This window comes from Sylvia atricapilla, chromosome 21 (genome assembly GCF_009819655.1).
Source record: "Sylvia atricapilla isolate bSylAtr1 chromosome 21, bSylAtr1.pri, whole genome shotgun sequence".
Lineage (NCBI taxonomy): Eukaryota > Metazoa > Chordata > Aves > Passeriformes > Sylviidae > Sylvia > Sylvia atricapilla.
In genome coordinates, this window is record NC_089160.1 from 9,186,018 (window position 1) to 9,201,859 (window position 15,842).

At 43.3% G+C, this 15,842-nt stretch overlaps 1 protein-coding gene across 1 annotated transcript in view; it reads left to right on the top strand.

The window, feature by feature from the left end:
• Positions 1–15,842, top strand: part of LOC136370355 (teneurin-1) — a 112,319-nt gene that overhangs the window by 94,800 nt on the left and 1,677 nt on the right. Inside the window, exons 21-25 of the mRNA XM_066333718.1 lie at positions 597–832; positions 6,725–7,021; positions 11,757–12,144; positions 12,997–14,217; positions 14,713–14,855. Of these exons, the coding sequence (XP_066189815.1) occupies positions 597–832; positions 6,725–7,021; positions 11,757–12,144; positions 12,997–14,217; positions 14,713–14,855 (2,285 nt within the window). The remainder of the gene's footprint in view (positions 1–596; positions 833–6,724; positions 7,022–11,756; positions 12,145–12,996; positions 14,218–14,712; positions 14,856–15,842) is intronic.

The following is a 15,842-nucleotide window of genomic DNA, read 5'->3' on the forward strand; positions in this document are numbered from 1 at the left end:
AAAAGAACCCTCTGCTTTCTGCCTAATGGAGGTGCCCCAGTGTCCTCCTCCAGAACCTGCAGATTTATCACCAGAGTTCTGGGTTTACATGGTTTAATCAATCTGAGCTCTTTGTCCTTGTTTGGGTTTCTTAATGGAGAAGAGGACAGGCTTTTTGTGACACAGGAACAGAATGGGAGACTGGCTGTCATCCTGGATATCTGAAAAACAGCTCTCTTGTTTGACCTCAGATACTCTTGAGTTGTTCAAGCATTACATTTTCCTGTTGGGATCTGCAATGTGCAAAGGCCATCACAATATCAGTGCTCAATATTCAGCTTGTGGCTTTACATACTTTTTAAGCTGAAAGCAAAAGTTCTTTATTCCTGCTGCAGGAAACCTTCACAATGGAAATCATCAGGCCAAATGTAATAAAAAGCTGTTCAGACCTGGGAGGGCTGGAGGTTACAGCTTGCAGAGCTCCCACTGCAGTTGGTATTCAGCTGTCTGCAACCTCCCCGGGTCACAAACTCAGCCCTGCTGTGCCTCACATTTGGGCTGTAAACCTGGAGATCTGAGCTCCTCTCTGAGCCCTGGTTTTTGTTGTTTTCTGACAGATAACACCCAGAACATCTACAGGGTGAGCCCAGACGGGTCTCTGAGGGTCACCTTTGCCAGCGGGATGGAAATCACCCTCAACACAGAACCTCACATCCTGGCAGGGGTGGTCAGCCCCACCTTGGGGAAGTGCAATATCTCCCTGCCTGGAGAGCACAACTCAAATCTCATTGAATGGAGGCAGAGGAGGGAGCAGACCAAAGGCAACATCTCTACATTTGAGAGAAGGCTGAGGGTAAGGCTTCCTCTTACACTTCTTAAGTGCAGTGTTCCCTTTGAAAGTCATTGAACTAAAATCATGTTGAAACGTTATACTTTGTAAGAGTGAAAATTTTGGATCAGTGGTGGGCCCCAGCCATGAATTTCAAAACCAGACTCCACCAACACTCTCAGGGATGTTTGATCTCTGTTTGATTTTGATAGTAAGATTTGACCTCAAGACAGAATTACTTCTTTTCTTCCTCTTCTTTTTCAACTAAGGACTTAATTACCGCTTTGGAGTAAGCTGTGAGCAAAGGGCAGTGTGAAGTTACTCTGCACAGCCGCAAAGTTGGAGCCACATTTTGCCTGTGTCAGATGTATCAGATACCCTCCTGTCCTGGGGGAGCCAAGGGGAGCCAGGGGCTGCCCAGGGCTCCTGCAGGACACACTTGGGCTGTGACTTTGGCTGTGACATTGGCTGTCCTGGCCAGCTCCTTTGCTGTGACCCAGAGGCATGGAGAGCCTCACTCCCTGTGCATCCACACAGGCTGTGTGTTAATTCTGCCCCTGCCACATGCTCCAAAAGCTCCCTCTGGCTGGGCTCCACCAGGGCTCCAAGAAAGATTTGCTTTAACATTGCATCGTTGGTTTATTTTTACCTGTGAGCACAATGACAGATGGTCAACATTCAGCATTTAATTACATAACATCATGGCTGAAAGAGATTGCTACTTTGCTAAACAGGTTTTTTATTAAACCAGTTCTGATTTTCACATGAATACCACTTAAATTGCCTGTACCAATAGTACAACTGGGAATTTTGGCCTTAAAAATACTGTGCTATTGACTACAACCTTTCTGGATAGGAATTATGTCTGAAGGTACACCTGTTAGCTCTGAAAATATAGAGGTGGTTATTAAAATCTCTGCATTGTCAAAACCACCAAAATCAAAACCATCTCATTTTGATTATGAGATACTATAGATTTTTTTGTAAGTGTACCATCTGTTTGCCTTTCAACTGCTCAGTCAAAAATGCAAGGCTTGGAAGATCTGGCCAGGCTGGGCACTGTATGTAAAACACCACTTTGAAAGGGCACTGTTCAGATTTGTTCAGATTTGACAGCCACAGTTACCTTTTAGGATCTTGCAAGTGGGCAAAAGCTTCTTTTAGTTCTTCTTGCCCACCTTCTGCCTCCTCCCTCTCTGAATTAGTGTGATAGCCCTGTCTGGGGAGGTAGCAGTGACAAACATGTTAAGATGGCAGGATCCAAACTCTGCCTTCCTTGGCTCACGTTGCCTCCTCAGTTGGAGGCTTTCTGTGTGACTTTGTGCTTCAATAACAGGGTGGCACATTTTTCTATAAGAATCTTATGTGAAAAGATCATAAACAGAAAGGTTGCAGTCAGTCATCTATTCTGCTTGCATTGCCAGGGACTAGTTGTTCATCACAATTCTGCTTAATGCAACTACTTCATCTTGCAGACTTTCTCCATTGTGCAGTTTGTGTTTTCTGTTGTTGAAATTGCAGTTTCTTTTGTATTTTCACTTGTTTTTATGTGATCTTTAACACTGCCTGGCAAAAAAAAATGAAATGGATTCTGGCAGGAGGGATAGGATGGTCATGGAAATATTGCAGCACTGAAGGTATGCAGAGGTAACTGAGGGACCTACCTCTGGAATAGGCTGTTAGTGTAGAAAACCACTCATGTATTCCTCTTTCTCCCTCTTCACCTTCATCCAGAGAGAGGATGGAAGGTGAAAGACCAGCATAAGAATAATTTTGGTATGCTGATGTCTTTTACCCTTTGCCCTTCTGAAAGTGTGTACCAGCAGCACAGCTCTTGACCATTGCATTCCTATTTCTGTAAGCTGTGTCCTTTTCCACCTATCCAAGACCCAGAGGACAGGGATTGTCCCTGCCTGCCCAGAAGGACAGGCCAGCTGCCTGTGCTGACTCCCTTGGCTGTCCTGAGCTCTAGGACTCTTGCTCTGGCAGGGGAGACTGAAGAGAGCCTGGTGATAGCACAGGCTCCTCTGAAAGGAGGATTTCAGAGCGGAAAGGAGGAGAAATGTTAGAATCACAGAATCATTTATATTTGATCTCTTAAGATCATCAGGTCCAATTGTGTTCTGCACAAAGGAGCCACCATGTAAATAGGCACAAGAGAAAGGGACAGGTGGACTTCTGAGGCTGGCAACAGCATGAAGAAGGACTTTGGAGAAGAGCAGAAATATCTGGATCCTGGAGCTCATCTTTAGCACTGAGATGCTGCTGGAATGGAGAGTCAGTGGAGATGGAAGGAGCTGGAACAGTGCAGCAAAGGAGTCTGCCCAGAGACAGCTCTCTTTTCTTGGGGATTATAGGAAATGGAGCACAGCAGGGACAAAAGCACCATCCTATAGTGTGTTTGAAGCAGTATACCCAATAATGAAATGGATTTAGGACTTACTGTGCACAGCTCCTTGAGTGCTGCTGGGAAAAAAAAAAGGCATCATTGAAAGTCATTATGCTGGATGAGATTCTGGACAGACCTTCTGAAAACTTTTAGAGAGTTATATTTTTAAAAGAAAGTATTTAAACACTTAATATGCCATGCCTGGCACAATAGGAAGTGTGTTAGAAAGCTTGCAATGTAGGGCAGAAAGAACTGTGCTGAACTTTGAAAATACATGTAGAGAAAAGCTCTGGGGATTGGAGCAGTTCTCAGTGGAAATGAACAGACTTGCAGGAGCCCTCAGTTAAAGAAAAAAAAAACCAGCACAATGGAAGAGTTTTCTGAGAAAGGAAAAAAAAAAACAGCATAGAAATGAGGTATAAAGATGTTAGTTAGAAATCAGTCCTGATACCATCAGTGAAACAAACGGCTTTGACTGCTAAAAGGTATAAATTGGAAGGCAGGTAGCTGGGGACGAGATAAAGGATGACCTACTTGAAGAGAAGAAAGAGAATAAAGCTTTTCCTTCTCTGCCTGGTCCTAACTTTTTTAATTCTAATAGCAATTAGCAAGCATCATGAGAGCATGTCACTCTATCAGTGTTATTCCCAGTTTTGGAAAGGAGCCCCTGTTACATGTTCTGAATAATGCTGGGAACACTGGGCTTTAAAAAGTTGGGTTTCTGCATGGTGTGAATTCTGCTCTAGAGATGGCACAGAAGTGAGTAAGTTAACTGAAACGCTGGAACAGTCATCTAGCTTTATCTCAGGCTCTGAATCAATGTGGGAAGCAGAAATTAACCACAGGTTTCCTTTAAGTGAAGAACTGCTTGCCCCAGCGCTTCCTGAACGTACATAAAACAGTCTGTGGGCATGTATGCATTTTATATTAATAATAAATCTACGTACAATCAGGCATTTTAACATCAATCTTAATCTAGCAAGACTTCTTTTTTATCAATTGAACTGCTATTTTAATTGACTTCTGAAAATGAAGCAAAGGCTGCTGTTAAATCTGATGAGCATGATGCATAGTAATGCACTGATTAGAATGCAGCTCTGCTCCCTCCTGACTTTTGCATAACTTGAGGAACGTGGCATTGGATGCAGTCCAGGTTTTATAACTGAATGTCTGCAAAATTGAAAATTGAATGCTTGGCCAGCCTTACTTATTTTTTGCCTCTTTTTTTAAATCTATTTTTTTAATAACAAACAACAGAAGTAACTCACTGGCCTCGGTTCAAAAGTCCTGCAGACCCAGGCTTTGCCAGCCATGTTCATTACTGCACTTAGCAAATGATCTCCCTTTATTTAGCAGTCTTACAGCAAATTCTAGATGGGACCAAGTCCTCTGCCAGAGTGTGTGAGTTTGCATTGGCTCAGATCAAAACACAGACAAAGAAAGGATGCAATTATCTGCTCTGACTTACACATCAGGCAGAGTGGACAGGGAAATGAAAGCAGGAGAAGTGCACGTTTATTTGCTACTTACACTGCAGAATTTCTAGCTAAAAAACTAATGGAAGTAGAGTCAACAAATGTTTAAAAATATATCTTTTTATGCACTTCTGACAATTATTGAAGTCAGCTGAATTTTCTCCCTGTTTTCCTGAGCTGGTCCTCCAGCCTGACACTGGGAGCACTTTTTCCCTGGCTCACAGCAGCCTCACAAGTTCAGCCACTCTCGGGGGGCTCCTCGCTGTGCTTTATGTGTCTTGGAGGAGTCGTTTCATGAAGCCACTGGAATTTGAAATCAGCTTGTCAATGGGACGTTGAGATGAGTCCTCCTACCCATTTATGAGCCTGTGTTGCCTTGAGAAGGCTGTTAAACTTAACTTTAATATAAGAAAGTAAACAAATGAGACATAAAATGTGCAGTATAAGGGAAGTATTTTAACCTTATTTTAACTCTGTGAGTTTTCAATTACTGCTGCTTTCCACTTGGCTGCTAATTCTGCCTCTATTTGGTTTTCATTCTTATTTGTTGTATAGTCTCTGGAATTCAGCTTGCAAGCAATCTGTATTCGAGGCTCTTCTTTCTCCTAACTGCATTCTACCAAGATAATAATAGCAATAAGAACATTAAACATGTACATAGAACCTAAATGAATATGACTTAGGGTATACCCCCTGCTTGCTTTTCAGTTATTTTGCCACCAAGAGGATTTTTTTTCAGAAATTTTAAGAAGTTTGCTAAAAAATATATTATATTAAACTTAAACCATCAGTCTGTATACAAGTAAATGTAGTTGAACTGAGCATGACATTTTGCTTGGGCTCCTTAACTATCATTAAAGCATAAATTGTGAGAGTTCCAGCAGTCTATAGGGGTATATAGGTATTTTACAGCTATTGTAAATGAACACTATTAAAGTTAGACTTGTGTGTATATAAAACTCCAGAAATGCTGGTTGAAGGAAGAACACCTGCTTCTTCTAGATCCTCAGATTATTTTGTATCTAAAAACGGAAAGAGGAAGGAGAAAGAAATGTTCATTGTAATCACATCCTGAATTATTAACCAGAGTTAATTAACCATTTCCTTGGTGGCTGTGCCTCCAGGTCTGAGGGAGGAGGAAGAGGCTCTGTGCTGACACCTGCCTTGCACTGTCTGTGCTGTGGGAAGTTATTCATGGAACAGAGTGAGCAGATAAAATGTGGGAGATTAATGCAACAAGCACATGGGGCATTGATCTGAAAAAGACATGTCAATGAACAATACTTTATGGTTCCCTAAATTATATTTCTGATTGAAATGGTGTTTAATAGAGATTTCCCAGTGACCGAATGATCTCAGGAGGCAGATGATGATAGCACTGGATAAATGTATTTTGTCTTCATGGATCTGGCTCAGGTTTGAACTTGATTTCAAATTGAGCACTGGGCTGTGTTGTCTGTGTCAGGCACAGCGAGCTGCTGCCCCCAGGTGTGGGGAGAGCTACCACAGGGAACGTGGCCAGTGCCAGGCACAGCTGCTGGCTGCCGGGAGTGTGGGAGTGACACACTGGTGTCACTGGGACAAGGACCTGTGGTGAGCAGGGCGTGCAGGGGCTGCAGGCACAGCTCTGCCCTCTGCAGCACCAGGGTGTCACCTGGGCTGGGAGGGCTGTCCCTGACCTGTCACTGTTCACAGAGCTCAGCACAGGATGGGAGGTGGTAGATCTTTCTTAGTTTGTGGGCTTAACTACACGTCCCTGGCTGGAGTCAACAATGTCATCCACAGCTGAGAAAAGCTCAGGAAAAGGTGAGAGCAGAGGTGAGGATTTAGCACGTACAAACATCCTGTAATGCCAAATATAATAACACTGAATGCAAGGAACAGGGGTTTTTTTTGTCCTTCTGTTTCTCATCTGAATCTTCTCAATTTTCTTGTCTTCAGCAAGGGCCAGGTCACAGTGTGAGAGCATTGCTGACTCTGATTAGGGCTGACACCGACGTGTCTGTGCTGCCTGTGCACTGTGCTCTTACCCTGCTGCTCCTTTGTGTTCAGACCCACAACAGGAACCTGCTCTCCATTGACTTTGACCACGTCACCAGGACGGGGAAGATTTACGACGACCATCGGAAGTTCACCCTGCGCATCATGTACGACCAGAGCGGGCGGCCCGTGCTCTGGTCCCCCCTCAGCAAGTACAACGAGGTCAACATCACCTACTCACACTCTGGCCTGGTCACCTTCATCCAGAGAGGGCCCTGGACTGAGAAAATGGAGTATGATCCCAGTGGGAACATCGTTTCCAGAACGTGGGCAGATGGTAAAATATGGAGTTACACGTATCTAGAAAAGGTAAATTAATTTTACATTTGGGGGTTGTGCCAAGGAAAAAGAAAATATTTGGGTTTATTATATTTTATTTATTTGTTTGTTTTGTTTTATTGTGTTTAATTTTATATTGTATTTAATTTTTATATTCTATTTATTTTTTATATTTTGTTTTGAACTATATTGTGATGCTGCCTCTTGCCAAGAGTAGTTAAGACTTTTAAAAGAGAAAATGCATAGAATGACCTAACTAGATAAAAGTGTCTCTGGGTATGCTCAGACCTACATGTCACCTGCTCAAACCTGACACAGTTTAGTTCTGAAGAAAGTTTTCAGCAGCTCAGGTTTGTTTAATTGGTGGGTCAAAACAATTTTCTGCTTTCAGTCTGACTTCAGGTGACCAAAGGACACCCATGCTGAAAACCATGTTGCTACTCTGGATAACAGAAAGATCACAGTCCTGAAAGAGAACTTTTTTCTCCCCACAAACAGAGTTCTTTTAAGCCAAAATTAGAAACCCATAAGCACAAGCTTCCCTATTCAATGCTGTATTTTAAACAAGGGATTGATCCTGTGAGGAGAAAGCTTACTGCAGTATTCATGGGGGCCATTTGTTTGGGAAATATTAATGTGAAATGAGTTATTGCTCTGCTTTTATGGTGACTTCACATCTAAATTCCCTGACTGTTGTAAGTTCCATGCATGTCTAGAGGCAATGGTCACAAAATATGGAGATAAATATTGTACAAGCCAAGGAGGAACATCTTCCTCTGAAGTAGCATTTTGTTTGGTCTTGTCTCTCAAAACCAGAAAGCCAGTCTGTATTCTTAAAGCTTTCAGAACTCAGTGCGAGCTCATATTCCAGGTTTTTTAACTAGCAGCACCTTGGACCATCCGCTGCACCCTGAGCTAGCAGAACATTTTCTCTGAACCTGTAAACCACAGGACAAGGCCCTGGAGGCTGAGGGGCAGAAGAGGTAACATTGACAGGAGGAAATCCACCCAGGAAATCCAGTGACTTTGAAGTTACTTCCATATGAAAGAGTTCCAAATGTGTACTTTTAAGATAAACTGTGCTGTGTTTATTTTCAGTGTATTTAAGCTTGATCCTCAAAAAACTTAAACCTAACCCAGTGGAAAAAAAAGATCAAGACTGGAAAAGGCATAAAAATGTGATTCCTCCTTGTCTGCATGCAGTGTGGTTCTTGCATGTGTTAACAAGATTGGCGAACCCCAGGAGCTTCAGAAGTTTGTCTCAGATAAATTTGTCAGGGCTTTTTTTGTCTGAATGCTCTTCTGCAAATTACAAGTAAACAGGCATTTCATACAGCTTTCAAATATTTGAGCAGTGTACCTTTTGGAGGAATCTCTTCTTTTTTTCTTTGGACCTGTTTTGGAAAGATTTATGCTTCTTATCTTTCCAAACCATTTTGTCTGTTTTTAGTTTATGATGAGCTCATAAATAAAGTCATATAATTTATGTTATTCTAGAATTCTACACAAAAGGCCAAATCCTGATCTGGTAGAAGCAAGTGGCAAAAGCTTCATGGTTCAGGTAGCAGCTGGGGTAATGCTGTAACTTGTCATTAAAATTATGGAAAGCCATTCACACCATGGACAATAATCTCCCAGTTATTTAATGTATTTCCATGACTGTTGTTCCTTGTGCCAAAGAAAGATGAATTCCCTGTCAAAATTAGACATTGAAATATAACTTTGTGGCTCCATTAAAGTCAATAACTCATTGTGTTAATTATGTAATGATTGGTAAAGGTTGTCTGAAGACTTGTAGGACCCAATAATTCCCTACATAAAAAAAATCAATTATACAGCTCTCTTCCAATTCTTAGTTATTTAATTCTTCATTTTTATCACTTGATGAGCTAATTGTACATCTTCAGAAATCTCTGCCCCTTACAAAATTAGCTCAGATAATTAAGGTTTTAAAAAGCACTACAACATCAGCATTGTAAATAATTCTTACTGATGAGATTCAGTTCCTCTTGTTTGGTCACTTTCCTCAATTAGTTAATGCTGTTATAAAATCCCCTGAATACTCCAAGCTGGCTTCCAAAATCTGGCAGACAGAACAGATGAGTGTCTGCGTGTGTGTGTTGGACAGAAATGACATCTAGTGGTGGTGCTCAGCATTTGTCTGTTCCCAGCAGAGCTCCCAGTAATTGGCCACTGGCTGTTTATCTTACACCACACATCAATCATTTTGTGGTTGACCAGGCTCTGGCTGCTTTAATGAAATGACCCATTTTGGGGTGTTTTATGAGCTACCTTCTGAAATCCTTTAAAACAATTAGAACCCAATTTGTGCAGAGTTGAAAAATCTATTGTAATATTATTAGGATGAATTGGGAATTTATTTTTTTTTCTCTTTATGGTATCCTCTAAAAGGCTTGAGAGGATTCTCAGTCTGCAGCCCTTGTACTGTCTATCTTTTTACTATCCTGGACAAAAGTGAAAAAGCCACAAAGTGCTGTAAAGATGGTACACAGGGGCACTAAAGTTATATTGGAGGTGTTTCTGATCTTGTTATTCATACCCTGTCAAAGGCAGACAGCTTAAAAGCAGGCCCGGGAGCAGTATACAGAGAGAGGTGTCAGAGCAGTGCTAGGAGAGAGCTCACCAGTGGTTTAGTGCAGGCTGGAGACTCCTGACTTTAGGAAACACAACAAAACCAACGCGGTGCATGTTGGAGATGGCTGCCAGAGCAGCAGTGAAGTGATCAGACAGTGCTGGGGGAAGGTCTGTGGTCACCAGCGGGCACAGGGCAGCAGTGGCATGTGCTGATGCTCTCTGGCTGCTGGACAGGTGACAGGGGTCTTCTGCCAAGAGCAAGGAGGGGGGCAGGCAGGGGCTGGGGCTGCAGAGAGGATGGCCAGGGCTGAGCCTGTCTCTGGCCCTGTGAATTGGGCAGTTGGTTTGTCAGAGCAAAGTGGCTCAGGGCCAGGGTTACTGAACACCCTGCAGGGCTGATCTTACCGTGTTTTCTTCCTAGAAATTTTTGAGCTTAGAGGGGGAAAGATCTCCTGTTTGTCTGACTTCTTTCCCCAATACTCCATGACAAAGCAGTGATGCTGTTCCATGTAGACTTTGTTTTGTAGCATGTCTCAGTCCTGCAGAAGCCTGACAGGTTTGCTTAGTGCCTGGTAGGTCTGAGCTGTGGGCTAGGAGCTGGGCAGTGTCAGTCCTTCAGCACAACTCAGATGAGGCAAGGAATAAATGGGCAGTGCTCTGGTCCACTTGTAGAGCTGGGGGAAGGCTACAGAGTTCCCCCTTATATTTTCATTGTGTGTTTTCATTATCTTTGTTTCAGCAGTGACTGCTCACCAGGCAGCTCGTGCTCTGTGACACTGTGACTTTACACAGTGGGTAAGAAGGGGTACAGAACCCCAACTTTAATTATCAATAGGAAAAGTCTGCTGTGCTTGCACATTCATCTGCCAGATAAGCAAATTAAATTTCATTAGCCAGCCACAATTAACCAACACAGGGCAAATACCAAGTACCTGCATAGAAATCAGATTCTTTGTAAACATTAAAAATAAGCAATAGAAGCAGTCACACCAAAGAGTCTGCAGAGTTCTTCCATCCATCTGTAAGCATGGAGATATCAGGAACTCTGGGGCGATGTGTATTTAAAAGAAGATACACAGGAAAAGGGCTAGGTCTGTGCTGGGGATAAGCAGATTGCCAATAAAAGCTGAACACCTTGTACATGCAGTTTCTCCTTTCCAGCTGCTCTAGACACATCTGCTGGTGCAGATGCTCTGCCTGTGTGTGAGGAAGAGGTTCCCTCTGTTTTTGCTTCCTGAGAGGACGCCTTAAATATTCCAAAGCAACGTAGCCAGTCAGTATGAGGCTAAAAGGCTACTGAGAGCCACATCTGCCTTCCAGTCTGGAGACCTTTACCTCCAGACTTAATGTGATTCTCCTCCTGTTTTATACCACCTTGGTGGCCAGGTCTCCTGGAGCAGAAAGCTTCATTGGAATTGTACAGTCAGTCAGCGCAAACTGTGACCATGGGTGGGTGTGTCAGCATTCCCACTTTGGGCACTCCCTGGCTGTCTTTGTAGGACACAAGACAAAGATGAGAGTCTCTACATGTTTTAGGAGGCAAAGAGTATAGAAAAAGCTTTATTGTCTAATTCTTGATGCTTTTTATAAGCTGTTTTGATACAGACTGAACATCGTTGGTGAATAGGAACAACACCCCTCTGATCCCATTGGTTAAACCAGAGAAACAGCAAAACCCCACCTGGAGAAAGATTGGTTGGAGAAAGGAGAGTTGTTTGCTGAGATTGTTTCGAGAAGAAGCTTTCTTGAGAAATTTTTCCTTAGGAAAAGTTAGCAGCTGCCAGCAGGCTAAAATCTGTCAGACCCAGAATATCAGGCCCACACCTATTGCAATAGGACACAAAATAAAGATGTTTGACCCCGGTCAGGGGGCAGCAGAAATCAGAAGGTTTATTTACAGTTCATTCAGCCCTTTTATAACACTCTGGGCTAAGAGGCACGTTATTGGTCCATAGGGCTGACACCTCTCCCATTGGCTCAGTGACAGAAATAGCAAACAACTCCTGGTGTCATGGGAAAGGAATATTGTTTACACAGGGTTGTTTGGGAAAAAGAAAACCGCTAAAAAGTTTCCCTTGGGAAGAGCCCCGGCTCAGAAAGCACGGGGTGCACACAGCCCTTTGGGCAGCCCCTGTCTGGAGCCTGACTGTGCCACTGCTGTCTGTTGCAGTCGGTGATGCTGCTGCTGCACAGCCAGCGCCGCTACATCTTCGAGTACGACCAGTCCCTGGCGCTGCAGTCGGTGACGATGCCCAGCATGGTGCGGCACGCCCTGCAGACCGTGCTCTCCGTGGGCTACTACCGCAACATCTACACGCCCCCGGACAGCGGCGCCGCGTGGCTGCAGGACCGCGCCCGCGACGGCCGCCTGCTGCAGACCCTCTACCCCGGCACCGGCCGCAGGGTCCTCTACAGGTACACCCGGCAGGCACGGCTCTCCGAGATCCTCTACGACACCACACAGGTCACCTTCACCTACGAGGAGTCCTCCGGCGTCATCAAGACCATCCATCTGATGCACGACGGGTTCATCTGCACCATCAGATACAGGCAGACAGGTTGGTCCCACCGTGGGTGCTTTGCTGAAGTTTTTTTGCTCCTTAGAAGGTGATGCTCATTCCTCACTCACAACACCCCGATCTTGTACTTACATCTAATGCCCAACAGGTTTATGTGCACCATCAGATACAGGCAGGCAGGTTGGTCTCACTGTGGCTACTTGGCTAAAGCTTTTGGCTCCTTAAGATGTTGCACTTTTTCCTCACTCGCAACACCCTGATCTTACCTGGCACAAAACTCCATTATATTTTTATGTCTACAGCTTCTTGTATTTTATGTTTCACTAGAAAAATATATGTGTATATCTCTCCGTCTGTGTCCATAGGTGAATATAGCTGTCCCGCTTGAAATACAGTTTTCTTTTTATTGCTTGGTATGGAATAGCTCTTAGAATGTTTTGTTGGTTTTATTCCTCTGTGTGGATATTTGCTAAATACTAAATCAAGTTGGTTTATTGTTTGTATTTTCAAGTTTCCCTGTTTGCACCGTAATATAACATAAATTCAAAAGGACTGCTTATATGAGGAAGGAAATCACCACGTGAAATAAATTTGGTTTAGAATTATCTTGTAAGTAAATAGAAATCATAATTATAATAAAGCCGCATTCATTTGAACAAATATTAATAAAATATAAATAGTTTGTGGAGCAAGCATTAATAAATGTTTGTGAGAGAAGAGTCTAACATATCCTTAGTTAATGGTATTTTCTGAGACAGCTAAGGAGTAGTAAGGCTAAAGGCCATGCCTGGGGTCATGTCCTGTCTGTCCTAGATCTGTAGGGTAAGTAAACCAGGGGCATAATTCATTATTCTTCCTGTTTTTCCTCTTTCTCGCATTTGTTTTGGACAGGGCCCCTTATTGGTCGCCAGATCTTCAGGTTTAGTGAGGAAGGGCTGGTGAACGCCAGGTTTGACTACAGCTACAACAACTTCCGTGTCACCAGCATGCAGGCCATGATCAACGAGACGCCCCTGCCCATCGACCTCTACCGCTACGTCGACGTTTCCGGCAGGACCGAGCAGTTCGGGAAGTTCAGTGTCATCAACTATGATCTGAACCAGGTTATAACCACCACTGTGATGAAGCACACCAAAATCTTCAGTGCCAACGGGCAGGTGATTGAGGTGCAGTATGAAATCCTCAAGTCCATTGCTTACTGGATGACCATCCAGTACGACAGCATGGGCCGCATGGTGATCTGCGACATCCGTGTGGGCGTGGACGCCAACATTACCAGGTATTTCTATGAGTATGACCCCGACGGGCAGCTGCAGACCGTGTCTGTCAATGACAAAACCCAGTGGCGCTACAGCTACGACCTCAATGGCAACATCAACCTGCTGAGCCACGGGAACAGCGCGCGCCTCACCCCGCTGAGGTACGACCTCCGCGACCGCATCACCAGGCTCGGGGAGATCCAGTACAAAATGGACGAGGATGGGTTCCTCAGGCAAAGGGGCAATGAGATCTTTGAGTACAACTCTAATGGTTTGCTGAACAAAGCCTATAACAAAGTGTCTGGCTGGACTGTGCAGTACTGTTATGATGGGCTGGGAAGACGAGTTGCAAGCAAATCAAGCCTAGGACAACACTTACAGTTCTTTTATGCTGATCTCTCCAACCCAATAAGAGTTACTCACTTGTACAATCACACTAGCTCAGAAATAACATCCCTCTATTATGATCTGCAAGGCCATCTCATTGCAATGGAATTAAGCAGCGGAGAAGAATATTATGTTGCTTGTGATAACACTGGGACACCTCTAGCTGTGTTTAGCAGTCGAGGCCAAGTCATAAAAGAGATTTTGTACACCCCATACGGAGAGATCTACCAGGACACTAACCCAGATTTTGAGGTCATCATTGGTTTTCATGGAGGGCTCTATGATCCTCTCACTAAATTGGTTCACCTGGGGCAGAGGGACTACGATGTCATTGCTGGGCGCTGGACAACCCCAAATCACCGAATATGGAAGCACCTGAATGCTGTCCCACAACCCTTTAACCTCTACTCCTTTGAGAATAATTACCCCGTTGGCAAAATCCAAGACGTTGCCAAGTACACCACAGGTAAAAGCAACCTGTCTCTCATGAAAACGTGTGTAACAAAAATAAAACTTTTTCTCCAGTTGTGGTATGGAGTCAACAGTCTGGAAATCTTCTGCATACAAAAAGTCGCTAATCTAAAATCCATTGAAGCAATTTCCTTAATAGATTGCATCTTACTGAGCTTGATCTGTTTTCTTTAACATTTATGGTAACCAAGAAAATAATTAATAGCTGCTTCTGTTGCTTTTCTCTCAGTGCTAAAATTAGGGGAAGAATGGAAGCAGCTTAATTTGAATTTTTTCTATTATAAATAGATAGAGGGAACACTATTGATTTGAGTATAGCTATGCTTTGTAACCAAATAATTTCTTTGCTACAATAAAAGCTGTAGCTGGTGCAGGAAACATAAATTGATGTGAAATCATTATTTCTGCATAGCTGGAATTTCTGCAGACTGCTCTCACTTTTTCTAGGATTTATGAGCCTTTTTGCCAGCATCCTTTTCTTGTTTTGTAGACATCGGAAGTTGGCTGGAGCTGTTTGGTTTCCAGTTGCACAATGTGCTGCCTGGATTCCCAAAACCAGAGATAGAAGCTTTGGGGACAACATACGAACTTCTGCAGCTCCAAACAAAAACCCAGGAGTGGGATCCTGGAAAGGTTAGCAAACATTCTCTTCAGCAGCTTTTAATACTAAATTAAGGAGTTTTAGTAGAAAATACTGGATACCAAGGAAAAAAATGTGACTGTATCTTTTGACATAATAGGCAAAGTAAACTGTTTAAGAATGCTAGAAACTTGAATGTTGTTAATTATGTACTGGCATCAGAGGGGAGGAGAGGTTCAAGGAGAAGCTTTTAACAACATGGTGAAGAAAATTTGCAGCTATTTATAGAGAAAATAACCAAACTTGAGGCGCAGGAGAGGCAAAAGGGTGGAAGTGTTTCAATATTGAAAAAAAAAACCACAGAAAATCTTGTGGAATTAACAAACTAAACCAGCAGATTTTCATCTTCGTTAGCAAAGATGCCACAGGCACTGGAAAATCACTGAGGGTATAAACAGCTTCACAAGCCAGTACCTCTGCATAATTATTGCAGGAAGCAGAAATGCTGCTGTGGATTTGTAAGGGGTCTGTAAATCTTAGCCTTTCTCCAGGGCTTGTTTTCAGTAACAGCCAGATAGCAGCTACCAGAGTCCAGCAATCAACGTGACTACTGATTCTTTGAGCAGGCATTCACATTTGGCATATGAGCATCTGTTAACAAAGACATAGGATTTTGTAAAGATGCCTTTCCTCTATTGTAGTCAGGAAAGAGAAGGACAGAGCATTTGAGAGTTCACATTCATGTTCCTAGCATTTAGGACAGTTACCATCCACCAAGTGCAGAAGGCTGGAGGGTCAGAGCTCATGCCAGATGTCAGAGCATGTCCATGGAAAATTATCACTGAGACATTAAGCTTTTCCAAGGCACAGAAAAGATGTAGTGATAAGGTGTAGTGTTAAAATATAAAGAGAGGGTTGGAGTGAATTTTCTTCTAGCCTTAATGGGGAGCAAGATCTACAGATGTGATATACTTGCTTATTATTCTAGTGTCTCCAGACCTTCCCAACCTGCTTTCCCTAAAGAATGGGCTATAAAATTC